This window comes from Ahaetulla prasina, chromosome 7 (genome assembly GCF_028640845.1).
Source record: "Ahaetulla prasina isolate Xishuangbanna chromosome 7, ASM2864084v1, whole genome shotgun sequence".
NCBI lineage: Eukaryota > Metazoa > Chordata > Lepidosauria > Squamata > Colubridae > Ahaetulla > Ahaetulla prasina.
Window position 1 is genome coordinate 9,708,544 of NC_080545.1, and position 23,204 is coordinate 9,731,747.

At 41.8% G+C, this 23,204-nt stretch overlaps 2 protein-coding genes across 2 annotated transcripts in view; one reads left to right on the top strand and one right to left on the bottom strand.

The window, feature by feature from the left end:
• The window catches only part of FBXL13 (F-box and leucine rich repeat protein 13), a 97,926-nt gene that overhangs the window by 23,216 nt on the left and 51,506 nt on the right, over positions 1 to 23,204 (top strand). The window contains exons 6-10 of the mRNA XM_058190493.1: positions 1,766 to 1,875; positions 6,175 to 6,351; positions 7,096 to 7,191; positions 8,100 to 8,235; positions 22,222 to 22,274. Coding sequence (XP_058046476.1) covers positions 1,766 to 1,875; positions 6,175 to 6,351; positions 7,096 to 7,191; positions 8,100 to 8,235; positions 22,222 to 22,274 — 572 coding nt within the window. The remainder of the gene's footprint in view (positions 1 to 1,765; positions 1,876 to 6,174; positions 6,352 to 7,095; positions 7,192 to 8,099; positions 8,236 to 22,221; positions 22,275 to 23,204) is intronic.
• Positions 10,331 to 23,204, bottom strand: part of LRRC17 (leucine rich repeat containing 17) — a 28,441-nt gene continuing 15,567 nt past the window's right edge. The window contains exons 2-4 of the mRNA XM_058189540.1: positions 17,613 to 18,494; positions 15,327 to 15,482; positions 10,331 to 11,030 (exon numbers count right to left, since the gene is read on the bottom strand). Of these exons, the coding sequence (XP_058045523.1) occupies positions 10,660 to 11,030; positions 15,327 to 15,482; positions 17,613 to 18,369 (1,284 nt within the window). The 5' untranslated portion in view covers positions 18,370 to 18,494 and the 3' untranslated portion in view covers positions 10,331 to 10,659. The remainder of the gene's footprint in view (positions 11,031 to 15,326; positions 15,483 to 17,612; positions 18,495 to 23,204) is intronic.

Consider the following 23,204-nt stretch of genomic DNA (forward strand, 5'->3'; position numbering starts at 1 on the left):
TCCAATGTCACGAAGAATTGTGAACGAGCAATCTTTGATTCCCAATCTTAGATCCAGAGTTAACAACTGCAGTGAGGCAGGTTGTAAAGGGGCAAATCCACTTTACAAATGTCTCACTTAACAAGAGAAAGGTTGGGCTCAATTGTGGTCATAAGTCGAGGACTGCCTGTAACTCAAAGAAACGAGCAAATTGATAAACATTTTCTAAAGATTGCTTTCACTGCTTCGTCCGGTTTATTAACGTCCTGTTCAAAGTCTCACTCCAATGTCACGAAGAATTGTGAACGAGCAATCTTTGATTCCCAATCTTAGATCCAGAGTTAACAACTGCAGTGAGGCAGGTTGTAAAGGGGCAAATCCACTTTACAAATGTCTCACTTAACAAGAGAAAGGTTGGGCTCAATTGTGGTCATAAGTCGAGGACTGCCTGTAACTCAAAGAAACGAGCAAATTGATAAACATTTTCTAAAGATTGCTTTCACTGCTTCGTCCGGTTTATTAACGTCCTGTTCAAAGTCTCACTCCAATGTCACGAAGAATTGTGAACGAGCAATCTTTGATTCCCAATCTTAGATCCAGAGTTAACAACTGCAGTGAGGCAGGTTGTAAAGGGGCAAATCCACTTTACAAATGTCTCACTTAACAAGAGAAAGGTTGGGCTCAATTGTGGTCATAAGTCGAGGACTGCCTGTAACTCAAAGAAACGAGCAAATTGATAAACATTTTCTAAAGATTGCTTTCACTGCTTCGTCCGGTTTATTAACGTCCTGTTCAAAGTCTCACTCCAATGTCACGAAGAATTGTGAACGAGCAATCTTTGATTCCCAATCTTAGATCCAGAGTTAACAACTGCAGTGAGGCAGGTTGTAAAAGGGGGCGAAATCCACTTTACAAATGTCTCACTTAACAAGAGAAAGGTTGGGCTCAATTGTGGTCATAAGTCGAGGACTGCCTGTAACTCAAAGCAACGAGCATATTGAATACACCTTCCTCCTCCTGTTTTCCCCACAACGACAACCCTGTGAGGTGGGTTGGACTGAGACGGAGGGAAGAGCCACCCAGCTGGCTTTTGGGCCCAAGGTGGGACTAGAATTCACAGTCTCCCGTTTTCTATCCTGGTGCCTCATATGTTTGACCTGTTGTGACCTTTTGCCATCTTCCTTAAATAACTGGTATACTTTGAATATTCGGAAGAAATTTTACAAATCGTATGAATTAATTCAATAACTGCTCGCAATGAACCTTGTATCTAGGTAGGTATATATATATATATATATATATATATATATATATATATATATATGCAGATTTAGTTATCACTGGCACATCTGAAATTTTATTCTGTTTACAATGTGTTGTGGCTTCAGTTTAAAAGACTGCCATAATATTGTACCTGAACCATTAAATCAGTGCCATTTTGATATAGGGTCTTTTTAAAAGCCAAATTAATATTAGAATATCTGGTGATAACATACATCACTATGGTCTATTTTTATATCTAATATCCCCTTACATTCGTAAAACTACTTTTAAAATTTGGCTCCCCCTAGTTAAAAAAATGCTTGGGTGGAACTATAATTTTACCTTTTGATTGAACACAATCAGATTGGAGTGAAAAACATATTCCTTTTTTTATCTTTATAGAGAACTGGAGTTAAAAGACCAATACATTTATTTATTAAGCCATCTTCTTTATCTGAACCAAACAGCACCGCAATTTTTTTTAAAAAAATAATCTTGTGTTTCTCAAATTATTTTCCCCTAGGAGCAGGAAAACAAATGGAAAAAATCTTCGACAAAGTTTTGAAGAAAGTGGTATTTAAGGCCTGGCGAAAAAGTATCATTGTAAGCAAAAAGCCTAAAAAATCAGTTGAGGTAAGAATATTTTAGTTTGTGTTGCGCTTTCGAAAAGAAGCGCTGAAATAAATTCATTTTTAAATCTATTTTCATTTGCTATCTTTAAACACCAAAGCTAACCGCTACTGGTTAAGCTGTTTAATTGATTAATTAAAGGTAATATACAGATAGTCCTTAAACCAAAATATATATAAAGATATTATATATATATTCTAAGAAATTCCTGGAAAAAGAGTTTTCTTAAGTGTAAATAAAAAAGAAGATACGTCGATTCAAAATCTTTGGGACACATTAAAAGCATATAGTAGAGGGATGACGATTGCATATATGACAAAAAAAAAAGAAAAGAGAAGGTCCCACCAAAGCAAACTACAGGAAGAGCTTAAAAAAGCAGAAGAAGAATTGCAAAAAGATCCCCAAAATAAAAAAATAAAAGAGGAAAGGAGAATAATTAAACATAAATTAAATCTGATAATTCAAGAGGAAGTGGCACTGAAAATAAAGATGGCCAAACAGGGCCTCTGGTGGCTCAGACTGCTAAGACAGTCTGTTATTAACACAGCTGCCTGCAATTACTGCAGGTTCGAGTCCCACCAGGCCCAAGGTTGACTCAGCCTTCCATCCTTTATAAGGTAGGTAAAATGAGGACCCAGATTGTTGAGGGCAATAAGTTGACTTTGTATATAAATATACAAATAGGATGAAGACTATTGCTTAACACATTGTAAGCCGCCCTGAGTCTTCGGAGAAGGGCGGGATATAAATGCAAATTAAAAAACAAAACAAAAACAAAATTATTTTGAGCAAGGTGAGCAGATGGTTAGCCTATAAATTAAAAAAGGAAAAAGATAAAAGAACGATTCAACATTTGAAAAATGAGGAAGGGGAAATCCAATACAAAAAAGAAGATAAGAAACAAATAGTACGTACTTTCTTTTTGAAACTATATACACAGGAAGAAACAGCAAAAGCAGAAATCCAAAACTATTGAAATCTATTTTCATTTGCTATCTTTAACCACCAAAGCTAACCGCTACTGGTTAAGCCGTTTAATTGGTTAATGAAAGGTAATATACAGATAGTCCTCGAGTTACGACCGCAACGTAGCCCAAAATTTCTACTGCTAAGTGAAGTTAAGAGAATTTTATCCCATTTTATGACCCTTCTTGCCACAGTTGTTAAATGAATCACTGCCGTTGTTAAGTTGGTAACATGGTTGTTAAGTGAATCCTGGCTTCCCCATTGACTTTGCTTGTCAGAAGGTCTCAAAAGGTGATCGCATGATCCCGAGACATTGTAACCGTCATAAATACAAGCCAGTTGGCATGTGTCTGATTTTTGATCACCTCACCACAGGAATGCTGCGACTCTCGTAAGTGTGAAAAACGGTCATACATCACCGTTTTCGGTGCCACTGTAACTTCAAACGGTCACTAAACAAGCTCTCGTAAGTCGAGGACTACCTGCAGCACAGATAGCCCTTGAGTTACGACCGCAATTGAGACCACTGTTTCTGTTGCATGATTCTCTTTAACGACTTCAGTGATTCGCTTAACAACTGTGGCAAAAAAAAAAAAGGCTCATAAAATGGAGCCAAGCTCGTTTAACGGCTGTCTCGCTTAGCCGTGGAAATTTTTGGGCTCATTGGTGGCTGTAACTCGAGGACTCCCTGTAGAATGCAGTTGGAAGCGGGAACTCAGAACTGGAGTGGTTCCCGATGAACATCTTCCAAGGTTTAATAGCTTTGTTTCACTCAGCATTAAACGTTATCCTTGTTTGAACTGCAACTCATCATTCACTACTAATTCCTTTAATTATGTTTTCGGGAGGTTGTAAATTATGCCGACTTTCCTTCTGTTTTTCCCCAAGGGTTTAGAAGATGCAAAAATGAAATAAAATAAAATAAGCTTCTTTATGAACCAGCTGCGTTTTCGTGACTCATCTCTCTCCTTCCTTGGCTTTTATTCTTCGCAACGATATAATGTTCCTTGATTTTCCTCCTCCTCAAAAACTGCATTCCTTTGTCCAGTGATTCTGGGATTTATTTTGCTATCTCTGAAAGCATTTGGATGCAAGATCCTAACTTCCCTTCTCTACAGCCTGTAGTTCCAGCGTCTTTTTCACCCCACAGATCCGTGGAAATGATCTTCTACCTTTCCCTAATGTGAAATGAGGCGGCTTTTTTAGGCTTGTGTGCATGTTTGTGCTTCCAAAGAAATGGCAGGCAAAATGTCTCAAAATGTCGCTTTTTTTTGTTGTTGTTCCAAAAGGCAACTGGATAGTGGTTGTTTTTTTCTCCTTGGGGAAGAAGGAAATGTTTCCCTTCTCATCCAAGAAGCATCATCAGTTATGATGCTGCGGGATGGAAAGTTAGGTACTGACTATCCTTCCATCCCCTGGCATCATAGAGTCAATGCCTTTCCTTCCATCCCATTCCATAGAGTATATAGCCTTCCATTCCATACCTTGCCTTCCATCCCATTCCATAGAGTCAATACCAATCCTTCTATCCCATTCCATAGAGTCAGTACCTATCCGTCCATCCCATTCCATAGTCACTACCTATCTTTGCATCCCATCCCATAGAGTCACTACCTATCTTTCCATCCCATCCCATAGAGTCACTACCTATCTTTCCATCCCGTCTCATAGAGTCACTACCTATCTTTCCATCCCATTCCATAGAGTCACTACCTATCTTTCCATCCCATTCCATACTACCTATCTTTCCATCCCATTCCATAGAGTCAGTCAGTACCTATCCATCCATCCCATTCCATAGAGTCAGTCAGTACCTATCCTTCCTTCCCATTCCATAGAGTCACTACCTATCTATCCATCCCATTCCATAGAGTATATAGCCTTCCGTTCAGTACCTATTCATCCATCCCGTTCCATAAACTACTTAGCAAATTTCTGTTGCTAAGCAATTTTATTACTGCAGATGATTATATATATTATTGTATTATGCTACATGTTACGTACCTCAATCTTAAATCCGACTGATCATCTGATTTTGTGTCCTCAACTAACGACCACAGTTGAGCCCAAAATTTCTGTGGTTAAGTAAGACATTTGTTAAGTGAGTTTTCCACAGTTATTAAGTGAATCACTGCAGTTATTTAGTTAGTAAGTGTTGTTAAGTGGGTTGTTAAATTAATCTGGCTTCCCCCTTGATTTTGCTTGTCAGAAGGTTGCCAAAGGGAATCGCCTAACTTGCGGGATACTGCAACCGTCATAAATATGCATCAATTGCCATGCATTTGAATGTTGATCCATCCCTTTCCATAGGGGACCCTGCAACGGTCGTAACAGTGGAAAACGGTCATAGTTGACTTTTTTTCAGTGCCACTGTAACTTCCAGCAGTCACTAAATGTTGTAAGTCAAGGACTACCTGTATAATTATGATTAATTATATTAATCATCATACATACAGTGAAGGCCACACTTGGAATCCTGCATCCAGTTTTGGTCGCCACAACGTAAAAAAAGATGTGGAGACTCTAGAAAGAGTGCAGAGAAGAACAACCAAGAGGATTAGGGGACTGGAGGCTAAAACATATGAAGAACGGTTGCAGGAACTGGGTATGTCTAGTTTAATAAAAAGAAGGACTAGGGGAGACATGATAGCAGTGTTCCAATATCTCAGGGGTTGCCACAAAGAAGAGGGAGTCAAACTATTCTCCAAAGCACCTGAGGGTAGAACAAGAAGCAATGGGTGGAAACTGATCAAGGAGAGAAGCAACCTAGAACTAAGGAGAAATTTCCTGACAGTTAGAACAATTAATCAGTGGAACAACTTGCCTGCAGAAGTTGTGAATGCTCCAACACTGGAAGTTTTTAAGAAGAGATTGGACAACCACTTGTCTGAAACAGTATAGGGTCTCCTGTTTGATCAGGCAGGAGATTGAACTAGAAGATCTCTAAGGTCCCTTCTAACTCTGTTTTTCTATTCTATTCTATTCTATTCTATTCTATTCTATTCTATTCTATTCTATTCTATTCTATTCTATTCTATGCTATGCTATGCTATGCTACGCTATGCTATGCTATGCTATGCTATGCTACGCTATGCTATGCTATGCTATTTCTATTCTATTCTATTCTATTCTAGTCTAGTCTAGTCTAGTCTAGTCTAGTCTACTCTACTCTACTCTATTCTATTCTATTCTATTCTATTCTATTCTATTCAAATGCAATTTGTACTTGCCCTATGTGTTTAACTGAACACATCTTTTCCCCTTAATTAGGTTCGCCAGACTGGGTGAAAGAAAAACCCTGATACTTGACTCTTATTATATATCTATATTTTGCAGCCTGTGTTGGAATCTGAGGAATTACTTTTTGTTCAACCTGAACCCCGCGAGAGACGATATTCGGAGAAACGCCGCTCGAGTGCCGCCCCCAAACATGTGTTCGAAGATTTACCTGTATTCCATACGAAATCAGGCCGAGAATATTTTACTAAGATGCCCATGCAACCATTAGCCCAGGTTGTCTGTCTGTTTGTTTATTATGATAAAGATCACGTGAAGTGTTAATACCACTTTACAACCAGGGGTGGGCTTCAAAAATTTTAGCATGGGGTTTTCTGCCCGGTTGCTGTGTGGGCGTGGCCTAGTTGGCCTCCTGCACCATGGTGGGGGGGCGTTTTTGCCCTCCCCGGGCTCTGGAGGCTTTCCTCGAGCCTCCGGGAGGGCCAAAACAGCCTCCCCAAGCTCCGGAGGCCCTTCCCGAACTTCCGGTAGGCCCATTTTTCGCCCTCCCCAAGCCTCCACAGGCGCCCTGCACTTACCTGCATCCAAACTGGGCCGCATGGGGACTCCTGGGAGGGGCGGGCGAGGCCAGCCAGGAGTGGGATTTGTGGGATTTTCCGAACTGCACAGAATCTTAGCTAGAGGTTCTCCCGAACCCCTGCGAACCCCCAGCAGCCCATCCCTGTTTATATTGTAAGACCACCCTTGGAATATTGCTCCCAGTTTTGGTTGCCACGATATACAGATAGCCCTCAATTTACAACAGTTCATTTAGTGACAGTTCAAAGTTGCAACAACACTGAAAAGAAAAAGTGACTTACGAGTCCATTGTAAAAATGGTGGTGTTTTTTTTTTAAAAAAATTGCTGTGGAAAGCTACCCTTTTCATTAAATATTACATTTGAGGATACGGAGTGCTTTAGAGATGAATATGGTTGTTTAATCCTGTGTACGTTAACGTTCTTCTTTGTTTTGAATTTAGATTTTCCGGTATTTAAACATAGTTGACTTGGCTAGGTGCGCTCAGGTTTCCCAGACCTGGAAGGCCATGACACAAGTGGTTACAGTATGGAGTAACGTAAGTAGAGTTGCTTGAAACTTTTAACAAAAAAATTTTTGTTAAATATTTTGTTTAAAATATTTTGTTTAAAAAAAAAATCCCATTGGGGAAAACTAAAGAAATGAACTATTCGTTTTAAAATGAACACATCATCCTAAACACGTAGTATGGGTCGTCCTCTACTTAGCAACCAGAATTGGAATGGGAACGTCCGTTGCTAAACGAGGTAGTTGTTGAGTGAGCCACGCTCGATTTTATGAAAGTCTCTTTTGCTGTGGTTGTTAAGCGAATCACCCTGGTTGCTAAGCAAATTTGGTGTGTGTGTCCCCACCTTGACTTTGCTTGTTTGAAGCTGGGAGTGTCACTAACAGTAACACGAACGTGGACCCCAGCTTTTTTTATTTATTTTATTTATTTATTTATTAAATTTTTATACCGCCCTTCTCCCGAAGGACTCAGGGCGGTTTACAGCCATAATAAAAAACAACAGCAAAATACACATAAAAACATGATTAAAAAACTTATTATACAAATGGCCGAATTAAAACAATTAAAAATAAATTATAAAATAAATTATAAAAAATAAAAATAAGCTTGCTGCATCTATCGTAAATACATGCCTATTACCAAGTAATAATATTTTGATCATACGACCACGGGGGCCCTGGGACATTTGTAAACGTGAAATTTCATCATAAATACACGCATTGGTCTGAAAATTATTTTTTTTTTAAAAAAATAACAGTTTACTATCCTTGCATTGGCCCACGATTGCTAAAGGAGGAGTGTCTGTTATTTAAGAAGCCATTCCTATCGGTTTACCGTGTTTTTCGGGTAACGTTCTTAATGTTAAGGACTGGGAAGTAGGTGAAATGTTGTAGTCTTTTTGTAATATCTGCAGCAGTGTTATTATTTTTTTTTTTAAGATTGATTTTTCTGAAGTGAAGGACGTCATAAACGATCGTGTGGCACAGCGGATTTTGCAGAAGTGGCACACGAATGTGGTGCAGTTGAGCCTTCATGGCTGTGCTACCTTACACTGGCTTACTTTTAAAGCTATAGGTGAGTATTTCATTTTACCTTCCTCCCTCCCTCCCTCCCTCTTTCTTTCCTTCCTTCCTTCCTTCTCCCTCCCTCCCTTCTCTGCTTCCCTCCCTCCCTCCTTCCTCCCTCCCTCCCTTCTTCCTTCCTTCCTTCCTTCCTTCCTTCCATCCTTCCTTCAGTCCTTCCTCTCTCCCTCCCTCCCTCCCTTCCTCTCTGCTTCCCTCCATCCTTCCTTCCTTCCTTCCTTCCTTCCTTCCTTCCTTCCTTCCTTTCTTCCTTCCTTCAGTCCTTCCTCTCTCCCTCCCTCCCTTCCTCTCTGCTTCCCTCCATCCATCCATCCTTCCTCCCTCCTTCCTTCCTTCCTTCCTTCCTTCCTTCCTTCCTTCCTCTCTCCCTCCCTCCCTTCCTCTCTGCTTCCCTCCATCCCTTCCTCTCTGCTTCCCTCCATCCATCCATCCTTCCTCCCTCCCTCCCTCCCTCCTTCCTTCCTTCCTTCCTTCCTTCCTTCCTTCAGTTCTTCCTCTCTCCCTCCCTCCCTTCCTCTCTGCTTCCCTCCATCCATCCTTCCTCCCTCCCTCCTTCCTTCCTTTCTTCCTTCCTTCCTTCCTTCCTTCCTCTGGGAGGGGAGGGGCAGGAAAGGTAACAGAGGGAAAGCTGAAACAACCACTGCCACCCCACCGCATCCCGCCTTGGATATGGGGCTGGAGTGTCAGAAAGTGTCAAAAAATTTTTCCCACCATTTCGGTGGGCGTGACTTGGTGGGGGGGTATGTGACTGAGTGTGTGAGTGACATCAAGTTGGCCACGCCCACTCGGTCATCTCCCCCCCAACCTAGCCACATCCACAGAACCGGTAGTAAAAAAAATTTGAACCCATCCCTGGGCAGGGCCAGCCAGCAATTTAACAACCGGTTCCCTCGAACCGGCTGGATCCCACCACTGGTAGAGGAGGTTCACCTGTGTGCCTAGGAATATTTGTAGCTCAGGGATGAACAGTGAGGTCCTTGGTTGCTCTCCCAGCTTGGTTGTTTTCTTGCAGACGTTTCATTACCAAACTAGGTAACATCATCAGATTCTAGAAGCGATGATGTTACGTAGTTTAGTAATGAAACATCTTCAAGAAAGCAAGCGCAGCGAGTACCAAGGACTCCTCAGAAGTCCTAAGAAGTCCTACGAGACTAGGCATTTCTTGTGACAAGGGAGGTCATAAAAGACGGCAAAACTCACTCAACAAATGTCTCGCTTAGCAACAGAAATGTTGAGCTCAATTGTGGTCTTAAGTCAAGGACTATCTGCACATTAGTTTAATTGGGCCTTCATATGTGGTTCTAGTCTTTCGTGCCTAGGGCAACAGACATCTTTCAAAGAAGTTTCAAGACTTTTTAACAGTAGAATCCATTGATATTTCAGAATACTTTCCCCCCGTGATAGTCTCTTTTGCTGTTGTATTATTTTTCTTCCTTTTGTAACTTTTTTTAAAATTTGCTGCTGAAATTCCCCCCTCTGTTTTATGTTTGTTTTTATACTAAGTCTGTCTTAAATTTAAATGAACTTGGCATCCCTAATTTAGTATTACTATGCATTTTAGAAATCTGTTTCTAACAACAGCCTGTTGCAGTTCAGGACTTCCTTCCTAAATAACTTCTGTATTTATATTCCCATTTCTCCTATCCCCCTTTATGGACAACTAGCTGGAGTTTGGACCAGTTGTTGCTTTTCAACAACCCAGTTCTTCATTTGCAACTGAAATACATCATTTTATTTATTTTTATTTGCCTGACTTAGTTTCTCAATGGTAGAAAAGAATTCTTCAAAGCACTTACCACAGGGAGGGAATCTTGTGGCTGTTCTCGTAATTATTTGTACCTTCAAGTCAGTGGTAAAATCCAATTTTTTTTACTACCGGTTCTGTGGGTGTGGCTTGGTGGGTGTGGCAGGGGAAGGATATTGCAAAATCCCCATTCCCTCCCCACTCCTGGGGGAAGAATATTGCAAAATCTCCATTCCCACCCCACTCTGGGACCAGCCAGAGGTGGTATTTGCCAGTTCTCCGAACTGCTCAAAATTTCCGCTACCGGTTCTATAGAACCTGTCAGAACTTTCTGGATTTCACCCCTGGACTACCTGTCCTGTGTAAACATACATTATGTTTGGAAAAGCTGCACATTTTTCTACAGAGGTTTATTTTTTTTCTCCAGAAGCGATTTAGCTGCTTCCTCCTACCAATGATTACCAAACAGGGCAAAAATGACTCCAAACCAATTAAAAATAGTACGTTTATAAAGAACAATGCAATTAATGCCATCTTGTGATTAGTACTCAAAAATAGTTTAGCAGATAGTCCATCATGAACAAACATCACAATTACAGTATCAAAATATATAAATGATCCTTCCTCTTATATAAAAAATACCAAAGCATTTGGATTATGCTAGTGGGCCAATTAATCTATTATTCTGACAATGACCGCATGTTTTGGAGTCGGTTCGTCTGTTTCGTTATCCTCAAATACGTCTGGATAAATCTGTAGCCTATCTTTGGGACATTCCTCAAAATAACTTCTGACGTACTTTCTAACCGACCATCCTTTATATTCTTCAGGTTTTCGGCACTCTAAGCCATTGTAGTGAACATTGTAGTGGTGCTTCAACCAGTAGAAAAGATAATGGATGTTATAGTCGCACCTCCAAGGGTTTTCTTTAAGCCGCAGTATTTTCAAAAAGTACAAATGTTCCAGGACGCCATATTCAATATTTTGTAGGGAGTTGTTTGATAGATCTAGTTCTTCCAGATTGATGAGGCCTGCAAAAGCAGCTAGTCAAGGAAATTAAAAATAATAACAATTAGAAATAACAAACGAAACGACATATCCATTTGTAGCATTTGCACACTGGTTGAAATTCCCTGGCAACCCATCCAGAGATTCGGCATTTTTGCGGTAATAAACCAAAATACAAATCATAACAGTTTTAATTTTTCCCCTTGCTTAAATTAAAAACTGTGGCAGTGTGTATGTCTTATGTCTTCAGAACGAGACACTGTGGTTAATATTTTGATTTTCGCGAAAGAAGCAGAAATGAAGCAATTGACAGAAACCCAGACAGAGGGTGGGTATAAATCTGTGAGATTATTTCTTATTTTGCATTATGGTGTACTGCACTTTCTCTGGCTTGGCTTAGTAGGTTGTGTGCATCCAGTTGCTGTAAATTCCAAATCTTGTTTTAGACTATATATATATATATATATATATATATATATATATATATATATATATGGATATGGATATGGATATGGATATGGATATGGATATATGTAGGTCTTTGGTTATTCGGGTTTTCTCCCGCGTAAAATTAGAAGTGTCTTGGTGACATTTCGACAAAGTCTCATTCGTCATCTTCAGGCTTCAGCTTCGTGCTTCTTCGACGAAGCTGAAGCCTGAAGATGACGAATGAGACTTCGTCGAAACGTCGCCAAGACACTTCCAATTTTACGCGGGAGAAAACCCGAATAACCAAAGACCTACATACAAACACCCGCGAAAACCTCAGAAAACATATATATATGCGGGAGATACGTGTGTATGCCCACATTGTCCCTCCCGTCCCAGGAGACTCCATGTGGGCGTTTTGGATGCCAGGTAAGTACAGGGCTCACGCGGAGGCTCTGGGAGGGCCAAAAACAGGCCTACCGGAAATCCGGAAACAGGCCGTTTCAGGCCTCCGGAGGACCTGTTTTCGCCCTCCCCAGGCTCCAAGAAAGTTTCCAGAGCCTGGGGAAGGCAAAAAACAGGCCTAACGGGCCTACTGGAAGTCCAGAAACAGGCCATTTCCAGCCTCCAGAGGCTTCAGGGAGGCCTGCTTGGCCCAAAACGGGTTGCTGGGGGGGGGTCGTGTGCATATGCATGGGGGTTTTGGGTGCATGCACGGAGGTGGAGCAGCACGGGGGGGTGTAGCGGGCACATGTGTGTGGAGGGCCGGGCATGTGTGGGGCATTGCATGATGGGTGTGGGCATGCGCGTACGTGACACTACCCGCATTCCCCCACTTTTGGCACGCGACAGCAAAATGTTTTGCCATCACTGCTATAAGGTTTCGCTTAAAGAGCTATGACAAAACCCCTCATGAGGTATTCAAACATAGTACAGAATTATATGTTTCACATTGACCTCCACGTTATCTAAGAAGTTCTGAAAAATGGTATGACAAAGATAACGCCAGGATGATTACACCGTGTCCAATGTTTTAATAAGTGTTTAATAAAAAAAAAGTATTAAAAAAAAAAGAATGGTTACGACCAAATTTAGCTGAACAGTTTGGGCTCAGTTCTGGTCATATGTTGAGAAACTATCTGTATAAGGATAGTTTGCCAGAATAAAAAGGGAATTAAGAGCGCCTGGGATTGATGTATTAAAATATATTTTTCTTACTTTTCTCATGCCGTCACCTTGCTTATCCTCTGTTTTGTATAACTTTGCTAATTTTGGTGGCTTGGTGGTTACTTATGTACCTAGATGTAATTATAGTTGTTCTTTAAGCTAATTGGATGGAGATCACAGTACAAATGTACCTCTCACTAATTCCCTCCATGTTGTAGTGATTAAATACCTGAAGAACTCTAAAGAATAGAATGGAATGGAATGGAATGGAATAGAATAGAATAGAATAGAATAGAATAGAATAGAATTTTTTTATTGGCCAAGTGTGACTGGACACACAAGGAATTTGTCTTGGTGCATACGCTCTCTGTGTACATAAAAGAAAAGATACCTCCATCAAGGTACAACATTTACAACACAAATGATGGTCATAGGACACAACATCATTAAGTGTTAGGAGTCATAGCTGTTAAATAGGGGCATTATCAGAATCATAAGGTACAACACTTAATGATAGTCATAGGGGACAAATAAGCAATCAGGAAACAATCAATATCAAAGAGATCTTTTGGAATGAATCTAACATTTTTTTATCTCCTTTTGAAAAGTACCGTATTTTTCGCACTGTAAGATGCACCGGACCATAAAACACACACTTAGCTTTAGAGGAGGAAAACAAGGGGGAAAAAAATCTGCCTCTGCCTCCTGGCATCCATCTGGCTAGCATCCTTGCCGAAAACAGCAAACAGCTTGGTCAGCTTCAGCAAGCTATCGCAGCCCCAGCACGTGACTCGTCAGGGCTCCTTTCCATTCCACCCACCATCGGTCAACTGAGCTGAGCTGCTGCCACCACTGGGGAACACTGGAGCCTTCGCTGCCAAGCAGCTTATTGGCGATTGAATTTGCCTCCCAGAATACAAAATATGCCGCCACTTATTGCAGCTGATCATCGCAGTTCGCCATTCACTGCCACCGCCGATCACCACCTCCGCTTGCCACTGCCGCCAATCGGTAGCGAACGGCGGTGATTGGCAGCGAATGACGGTGACGAGCAGTGGCGGCGAACAGAGTCAGCGGCAGCGATCACCACCTCCTAGAACAGCTGATTGGTGATATTCCGGGAGGCTGATCCAACCGCTGCTCGGCAACAAAGGCTCCAGTGTTCCCTGATGACGGCGAATGGCGGCAGTGGTGACTATGTGCTCTACAGTATCTTATAATGTGAAAAATACAGGAAGTCTTCCATACAGCACAAAGTTGTCAGAATGGGAAAGAACACTGGATACAGTGTAATAGGAAATATGACTCAAATTCAGGGGTGAAATGCTCTCGGTTCGGACCGGCTTGCATGATCCGGTAGTGATGGTGGCTGCTGGTTCGGAGGACTGGTAGCAAAAATCCCTGGGCCGGCCCCCCTGCCTCTGCTGAGCCGCACCATCAGCAGAGGTTTTTTTTTTTACTTTTAAAAGCAGGTTTTTCTTCAGCCGAAACATGCCTTTAAAAGTAAAAAAAAAAGCCTTTGAAGATCCCACCCCCCCGCTGAGATTGGCAGAGCCTTTAAACTTAAAAAAATTTTTTTTAAAGGCTCCTCTGGCAATCTCACCTGAGTTCCTCATCAGCAGAACCTTAAAAAACATGTTTTCTGTAGAAAACATGTAGAAAACCTCCTTTTAAGAGATTCTAAGGCACTTACCTGATTACTGATAGAACGCATGGCTTTTTCCCCAGCCCCAAAGCCCCAGTTTCACTTTCAGTACCAGACAGAATCAGTTGCTTAGCTAATCTATTTCATCACCGAGCAACTAATGCTGGCTGGCTTTGCTGGCTGAGGAACTCAGGGAATTGAAGTCCACAAACCTTAAAGTTACAAAGGTTGGAGACCCCTGATCTAAAACATAGAAATAAAATAAAATAAAATAATAAAATAAAATATTTGTGCAGCTTTCTGAGATTTGGTGTGTTTCTGTAGTGTTTCAGTCTAACTACACAAACACACAAAATCTCAGAAAGCTGTATGTGTTATTTTGTGTGTGTGTGTGTGTCAGTTGTGTTGTGTTGTGTGTGTGTAAAGTGTGAAAGTTGGTTTTTGAGCTTTTTGTGGCTGTGTGAAGTGTGAAGTGCAGCTGCTTTTACACTGTGTGTGAGTCAGTTGTGTTGTGTTGTATGTGTGTAAAGTGTGAAAGTTGGTTTTTGGTACCTCTTATTGTTTTTTATACTTTGTTTATTATTTTTATTATTTATTGGTATTGGCCACACCCACCCAGTCATCTGACCACCAAGCCACGCCCACCAATTAAGTCACACCCACAGAACCGGTAGGGAAAATTTTTAGATTTCACCCCTGCTCAAATTATATTTATAAGTATAAATATATTTATAAATATATATCTTGTTTATATTTACATCTCTATCTAAAGCAATTTTAAGATGCATGGACCATCTCGGAATCCCCCCACTGGCAGCCCACCTGTGGAATTCTGGGAGTTGAAGTCCACAGGTTTTAGTAGCTAAGTTGTAAAAAACACTGATCTAAAGAGTTAATATAGATGTATTCCAAACCGTGTCTATTTCCCACAAGATATTTTACATATTGCTTGGATCAATAAGAAAATAATAAGTGTATTTTTAAAAAACAAAAAAAATTTCATGAAGAAAATTTGCATCATTAAATTAGCGATGAAAGGCAAGGATGGCTTAAAATATTACGGTTGTGAAGTTCATCAATTTTTGCTCACCTGGGTCTATGTGAACTAGTCCATTGCTACTGAGATTTAACACCTTCAGGTCATCGATGTCTTCAAATTCCTTGGGTCGTAATACATTGATTTTGTTGTTGGAAAGATCAAGTTTAACTGTGTCTGGAGATATATTGCTTGGGACTTTTCTTAAATCTTGAGAGGAAAAAAAAATCACAATTGCAGAGATTATAATAAAGATTATAATTACATTATAAACTTGATGGCCCATATCCTGTAACCAGTTTTTACCCCTTGTGCCATCACTCTAATGAACCCCTAATTCCCACAGCGCTGTTTTAGACCTAAGGATATTTACTCTGTAGTAGGGCTGAATTACTATTATCCTCCCCATCTTTCCTATTACCTTCTCCTATTGGTACCTTATGATTATATTGCTTCGTCGTTTGTATGTCCACTGAGAGCTTCTGCACCAGAGACAAATTTCTTGTATGTCCAATCACACTTGGCCAATAAAGAATATTTTACGTTCTGTATTCTATTAGCCAAGTTTTCCATTTTGAATACCCACATAGATTTTCCAATGGCGCTGTTGTGTCTTTTTATATTTGGAAACTGATATGCAATTCCAGTTCAGGAAGTCCTCAACTTACAATAGTTCGTTTAGTGGCTGTTTGAAGTTACGACAGCACTGGAAAAAGGGACTTACAACTGTTTTTCACTCTTACGACTGTTGCAGCTTCCTATGCTCAAACGATCAAAATTCAGATACTTGGCAACCGACTCATATTTATGAGAGTTACAGTGTCCCAGGGCAGGGTTCTGCAAACTTGGCTCTTTTAAGACTTATGGACTTCAACTCCCAGAGTGCCTCAGCCAGCAAATGCTGGCTGAGGAACTCTGGGAGTTGAAGTCCACAAGTCTTAAAAGAGCCAAGGTTGCAGAACCCTGTCCCAGGGTGATACGATCACCTTTTGTGACCTTCTGACAAGTGGAGTCATAAGGAAGCAGGATTCATTTAAGAACTGGGTTATTAATGTAACAGCTGCGGTGATTCACTTAACAACCGTGGCAAGAAAGGTCATAAAACGGGGCAAAATGCATTTAACTGTCTCGCTTAGCAACATAAATTTTGGGCTCCATTGTCATCATATGTTGAGGACTGGCTGCATATCCTTCTACAATTCTATTTATCGAAGCAATTTGACCATCCGTCTACAGTAGTGGCCAAAATTGTGGAAACCTTTTGAGAAAAGTGTATTTTCTAAAACTAGCTAATTAACACCACTTTTTTTTGGAGTAGTTCCACAAAACTATATATCAATGGAAAAATAATTTAATCAGGAATGTAATGCAATAACATGTATGAAGGATTTGCTATTAGAATAATGGTTACAGTATAAAGAAGGAAAGCAAAACACATAGAAAAAACAAGATGTACAAAAATGATCACCATAGAAAAAACAAGATATACAAAAATTATCAACCTGTCAGTTAATACTTAGTTGGGTAACCTTTAGCATGAATGACGGCCTTACAATGTCTTCCCATGGAGTGATCCAAGTTTTTGAGTTCTGCAGCTGTTACAATGTGAAACCAAGATTGAATGATGGCTTCTATTAACTGGGTTTTATTGCTGGGTCGCTTCTGACGTAACAAGTTTCTTTAGTCGGCTTCCTAGATTTTCAATTGGGTGAATGTCTGGGCTATTCCCAGGCCATTCCAGCAGTGGAATAGGATTATCTTGAAACTCAAAAAAAAAAAAGTGGTGTTATTAGCCATCAAACCTCAAAAATACACTTTTCCCAAAAGGTTTCCACAATTTTGGCCACTACGGTATCTATTTTAAAAACAACAACAACACTTAACAGATGAGTCTGACAGTAAAAACTAGCTTGGTAACCTTCCAGCTAACACTTATCATCTGCTTTGATATATTTATTGTTTAAATGTTTATTTAAACATTGGAGCCTTGTTACTGGATGGGACAACGTTCAAAGTCTTCTTACACGAGGAGAGTAGCGCTGAAGCCCTAATAGAAAAAGAAGCTTCTTGGATGAGAAGCGAAATGCCTTCAGAGAAAAACCAGAAAGCCCAGTTGCCTCTTGAAAAAAAACAAAAACACCTTTGGGACCCTAATAAGGAAATAAATAAATACTCCGCAATTGACATGTACCAACCCAGAGGTGGGATTCAGCCAGTTCGCACCACTTCGGGAGAACCGGTTATTAACTTTCTGAGCCGTTTGGTGATCTGGTTGTTGAAAGAAATCATTAGGGCAGAGAACCGGTTGTTAAATTATTTGAATCCCAACACTGTACCAACCTTTCCTCCTGCAGTCCAGGGTTTTTAAAGGAAACACATACGTGTGACAAAGCGAAAAGTCAAATTCAGGTCTGGCGATTTCGGGTTTGGGTGCCGGGGGTAAGTCCGCTTTGTCGCCGCTGCAGAACTGTTCGGCTTGTATCTCCTTGAGCTTTCGACCTTTGACTTCTTCCGGATAGTCGCACTTGGCGTAATTCGCCAGGTTCCTGTTCCTTGGAAGCTGCAGCGTGGTGATAAGCGATTCCATCCGACAGTCGCAGTGCCAGGGGTTGCCGTACAGCCGCAAGTAACTTAAGAGAGGCATGTAAATGAACACTTCCTCCGACAAAACCTTGAGTTTATTGTGCTGTAGTAACAGGGTGGTCAGCTTCTTCAAACCCCAGAAGGCTTGGTCCTCGATTTTGGATATCTCGTTCTGTTGCAAATCGAGACTTTTCAATTTTTGGAATTTGGAGAACATGTTGTTCTTCAGTTTACGGAATGCGTTTTGGGCCAAGAGCATGTGCTTTAAATCTTCCGGCCACTCGGGCAGGACAAATGTCAGTTTCCTTTCTTGACAATCTAAGTATTTCTCAAACAGGTAAGTGTAGATGTCGCATGGAGGGTTTGGGGTAAAGCGCTTTACCAAGCCGGATACTTTTCCTAAGCGGCTGGTCCTCCCATTGTTTGCTTTCTTCCTTGAATTTCCATTTCGTGCTTTCCTGAAATCAGCTGCTTGACTGAAGAAAAGTAGTATTATAATAGTAACCACTTGCATCCTGACATCCAGCTGGCCCCAATTGCTTTATACGACAGCTGGAAGAGTGCAAGAGTCTTCCTTTGAAATCCAACTTCCGAGATTCTGTGCGAAGGAGGCACAAGCTGGGGTCTATGAAATTTTCTCTGTTAGGGGAGAGAAAAAAAAATGCAGAGCATTATAAAGATGCTGAGGTGACAGTTGACAGAAGTGATCGAAACCGAAAGGTATAGCTATGACGTCCAGCTCAATGGACACAGGATCGGGACTTTAAGGAGGAATTCTGGTCACCACGATACAAAAACAGATGTTTAGAAAGTGTGCAGAGAAGAGCAACGAAGATGATAAGGAGTCTGGAAGCTAAATCATATGATGAACGGTTGAGAGAAATATGGTATGTCTAGTCCAGTGGTAGTCAACTTGGTCCCTACCGCCCACTAGTGGGCGTTCCAGCTTTCATGGTGGGCGGTAGGGGTTTTGTCCGATACTGAAGCACTTTCCTTTTTTTTAATTTAATTGACTTTTTTAAAAAAAATTCATAGCATTATTTAAAAACATTTTCATTAGGTTTTCATAAAATTCCCTATGACAATTTAAATTTCTGAAAATATACTACTTGTATCGCCCGTGCATAAGTTTAGTTCACGTTACGTAAGTGAAACTAAATGGCGCTATAGTGCAACCACAAACAAAAGAGCCTCATCCCAGAATAGCTCGCGCATCTCCCCCCACACCACCCAGCTGTAACAGACAAGCAGAGCTGGTAGCCGGCGTGCCCCCCCCCAAACTCAATCCACAATGCGCAAGAAGTATGCGCAGATGACGATACACGGCGCGTTACTGTGGAACCGGTGGGCAGTTAGAAAATTTTACTACTCGCAGAGGTACTAAAGTGGGCGGTAGGTATAAAAAGGTTGACTACCCCTGGTCTAGTCTAATGATGGCTAACCTTTTTGTTGTCGCGTGCTGAAAGCGCGTGCCCGCACCCAGAATGCAATGCGCGTACATACCCCCATCTGCCCCTCCACCTGTGCATGCGTGCGTGACACCCCCCCCATGCTCCCCCGTTCCCCATTTTGGGCCTATTAGGCCTCCCTGCACTTATAACCCATAATGTAATGGGTGTGCAACCCCACCCCGTGTGCACACCACCCACCTGCACATGTGTGTGCGACCCCCTGTGCTTCCCCACCCTCATGCATGTGCCAGTGTCTCCCGCATGCGCCCACCCCCTGCGCATGTATGACAGAGACCCAAAAATCAGCTGGCTGGCAGGAGGCACGCACACATGCGTGGTGGAGCTGAGCTGGGGGTTGATGGCTCACGTGCCCTCAGAGAGGGGTCTCCATGCCACCTGTGGCACATGTGCCATAGGTTCACCATCACAGGTCTTGAGGGACTGTCGTAGGGAAGAGGGGATTGACCTAAAGCACCTGAGAGCCAGGGAAGAAGGAAGAGGGTAGAATTTCTGCTTCTTAAAAAGAGAGACCCAATTTAGAACAAAGAGAGTGGGAACAATTAATCCATGGAACATTTTGACACCTAGACTTGTGAGTTCTCCGTTGCAGGAGGTTTTCAGGAAAAGATTGGACCACCATTTAGCCAGGATAGAATAAGGACTCCTGCCTTGTGCAGGGGGTTGGACTAGAAGACCTCCAAGGTCCCTTCCAACCAGGGGTGAAATCTACTTACCTTTCTTACTGGTTCGCAAGTGCATGTGTGTATCACATGCGCGCGCGAACCCTCTGCGCATACGCAGAGGGTACAAAACAAATTACTTCCTGGTTAAAACCAGGAAGTAACGACAGCCGGGTGGGTGGGCAGAGCCGCGCACCGCGATTGTTACCAGTTCTCCGAACCACCAGCCAAGATCGCTACCGGATCGGGTGAGCCGGTCCGAACCGGGACCATTTCACCCCTGCTTCCAACCCATCTGATTCCAGGACTCCTTATTTTAATAGCTGTACTTTATATTTCCAATTCTACTTATGAAAACGTGAAAGTGCTGCTAATGACATACCAAAATGTGTGTATACATTAGGAAATAAAATACGAGCTCCTGTCACATACATTAATCAATCATTCATTTTCCCTGCAGTGAATCGTAACTGGAATGGTCTTCCACTGGGATCACATAAAACATTTCTAGAATTAAAACATTACATTCAAGCAGATGTTTTCCATAGCTCCTGGCGTCACATATTTGCTATCCCCAGTGCTCGGAGCTGAGATGGCAGCTAGCTGCAATACAATCATGATTGATTGATTCCCTTAATTTACATGGCTGCTCAAATCATAATGACTCTGGGTTAGGGGTGAAATCCAGCAGGTTCTGACAGGTTCTGGAGAACCGGTAGCGGAAATTTTGAGTAGTTCAAAGAACCGACAAATGCCACTTCTGGCTGGCCCCAGAGTGGGGTGGGAAGGACCACGGTGTGGCTCAGGCTGTAAGAAGCCTGTTATTAAACACAGCTGCTTGCAATTACTGCAGGCTCGAGTCCCACCAGGCCCAGCCTTCCATCCTTTATAAGGTAGGTCCCTAGGGAGTCCCTAGGGAGTCCCTAGGGAGATAGAGCGGTATGCAAATATGATAAATAAATAAATAAATAAATAAATAAATAAATAAATAAATAGGTAAAATGAGGACCCAGATTGTTGGGGGGGCAATAAGTTGACTTTGTATATAAATATACAAATAGGATGAGACTATTACCTTACACAGTGTAAGCCGCTCTTCGGAGAAGGGCGGGATATAAATGTAAATAAATAAAAAAAAATATGGAGATTTTGCAACAACAATCACTAAACGAACTGGTTCCCCCGCTCTCTTAATGTGCATTTATGTGTTCAGCTGCAGGAGTCCCCAACCCACAGGCTGTGGATCAGTGGTGGGTTGCTACTGGTTCGTCCTGGATTGGGCAAACTGGTAATTGCAGCGGCGGGTGGGGGGGGGAAGCTCCACCCACCTGCCCGCGCACATCAGAGGTGGGTTTCAGCAGGTTCTGACCAGTTCTGGAGAACTGGTAGTGGAAATTTTAAGTAGTTCGGAGAACCGGTAGTAACCGCCCCCCTCTATTCTCTGCCTCCCGAGTCCCAGCTGATTGGGAGGAAATGGGGATTTTGCAGTAACCTTCCCCTGGAGTGGGGAGGGAATGGAGATTTTACAGTATCCTTCCCCTGCCATGCCCACCAAGCCACGCCCACCAAGCCACACCCACAGAACCTGTAGTAAAAATTTTAAAACCCACCAGTGACGCAAACGCAAGCACGCAGGCGCCCACAAGCAAACCGGTAGTGACGGGCTTTGAAACCTGCCCCTGCCGTGGACCAGAACCGGGTTGCGGCATGCCAGAAACCGGACCACGCAAACAAGCAAAGCCCCATCCGCAGGATATAGGGAGCATGTAAAGCCACGCCCCCTTCAGTCCGCAGAAAAATCTTTCTCCACAGCACCGGTCCCTGGTGCTCAAAAGACTGGGGACCGCTGATTTAAAAGTTTGCTTTAATTATTTTTTTCCCTGTTGGAGGAATCTGTTGTATTTCCCCCCCCCTCCAATTGATTTAATTAAGTGAATACACATGCAAATTCACTCATGGGATAGTAAATGCATAGCAGAGGGTTTCGCCGCTCTTTCTCTAAGCCAAGCTAAATCTGGATCCAATTTATGGTAAGTACCCTTAAATAACTAACGCTAAATAACTTCTACTGTTCATGCCTAAATATAGATCATCCTCTAAATAATGTAATATAAACCTTTCTCGGGTCAAATTTGATTACTCATACTTTTCAGTAACGAAAAATTTATATTGTTTTATATCTCTCCCACTGCCGGTTGGAGATTGGTTTCATAGCACAGATATTATCTTTTTCAGGTCAGTGTAAGAATTTGCAAGAGCTAAATGTTTCCAAATATCAAGGATTAAATGTAAGTATTGCCATTACAAATGTCAAGCTGGAAAACTGAAATTCTAATTTTGATTTCTACAGGTATTTCTGTAGAATTTTGAAGTCTGTAGAAAACATCCTACGAAATACGCTTTGGGTGGAGTGTGTATATATATATATATATATATATATATATATATATATATATATATATATATATATATATATATATATATATATATATATAGGTCTTTGGTTGTTCGGGTTTTCTCCATGTAAAATTGGAAGTGTCTTGGCGACGTTTCGAAGTCTCATTCGTCATCTTCAGGCTTCAACCGTGCTTCTGGGAGCAATGTGTGATCGCAGCTGTTTCTTCCTTTTAACTGCTAGTGGGGTTTGAACTGATTGGGTGGGAGCTTGGCTGTGCTCTGATTGGATGGGGTTTTCTGTGCTCTGATTGGCTGGGGTGTGTCCTGTGTTGGTGGGGGCTTGGTTGTGCTCAGTCTAGTCTGTGCTGCAGGGGATTTGAGCTGGTGAGCTGCATAGCTGTTGTTTGGCTTTGTGGTCGTGCTACATCTTCATAGTGGGTGTCAGTCTGCTGCATGTATGGATTGGAGGGTTTGAAATGGCTAATGTTGCAGCTGCGGTCTGGCTTCTGGTCCTCGGTCGTGCTTCATGATCAGTGTGGCTTTGGGTCTGCTTTCTGGGTGGATGTGAGGTGGTGACATCCTGTGTGGACCTCGTGAGTGTGGGTCTGGTGTCATTCCTCGTGTTAGGGACTCGTTTGTCAATAAGGCGGGTTTCCAAATGGCTGGTAGGCGGGAGGTGTCATCTCGTTTGTTCATGCTGTGTGGGCGTTTTCTATCTCAATGGCTTCTCTGATTATTCTGTTGTTAAAGTGTTCAGTTTTGGCGATAGTTCTGGTCTTTTAAAGTCAATATCATGTCCTGTGACTTTAAAGTGTTGGACC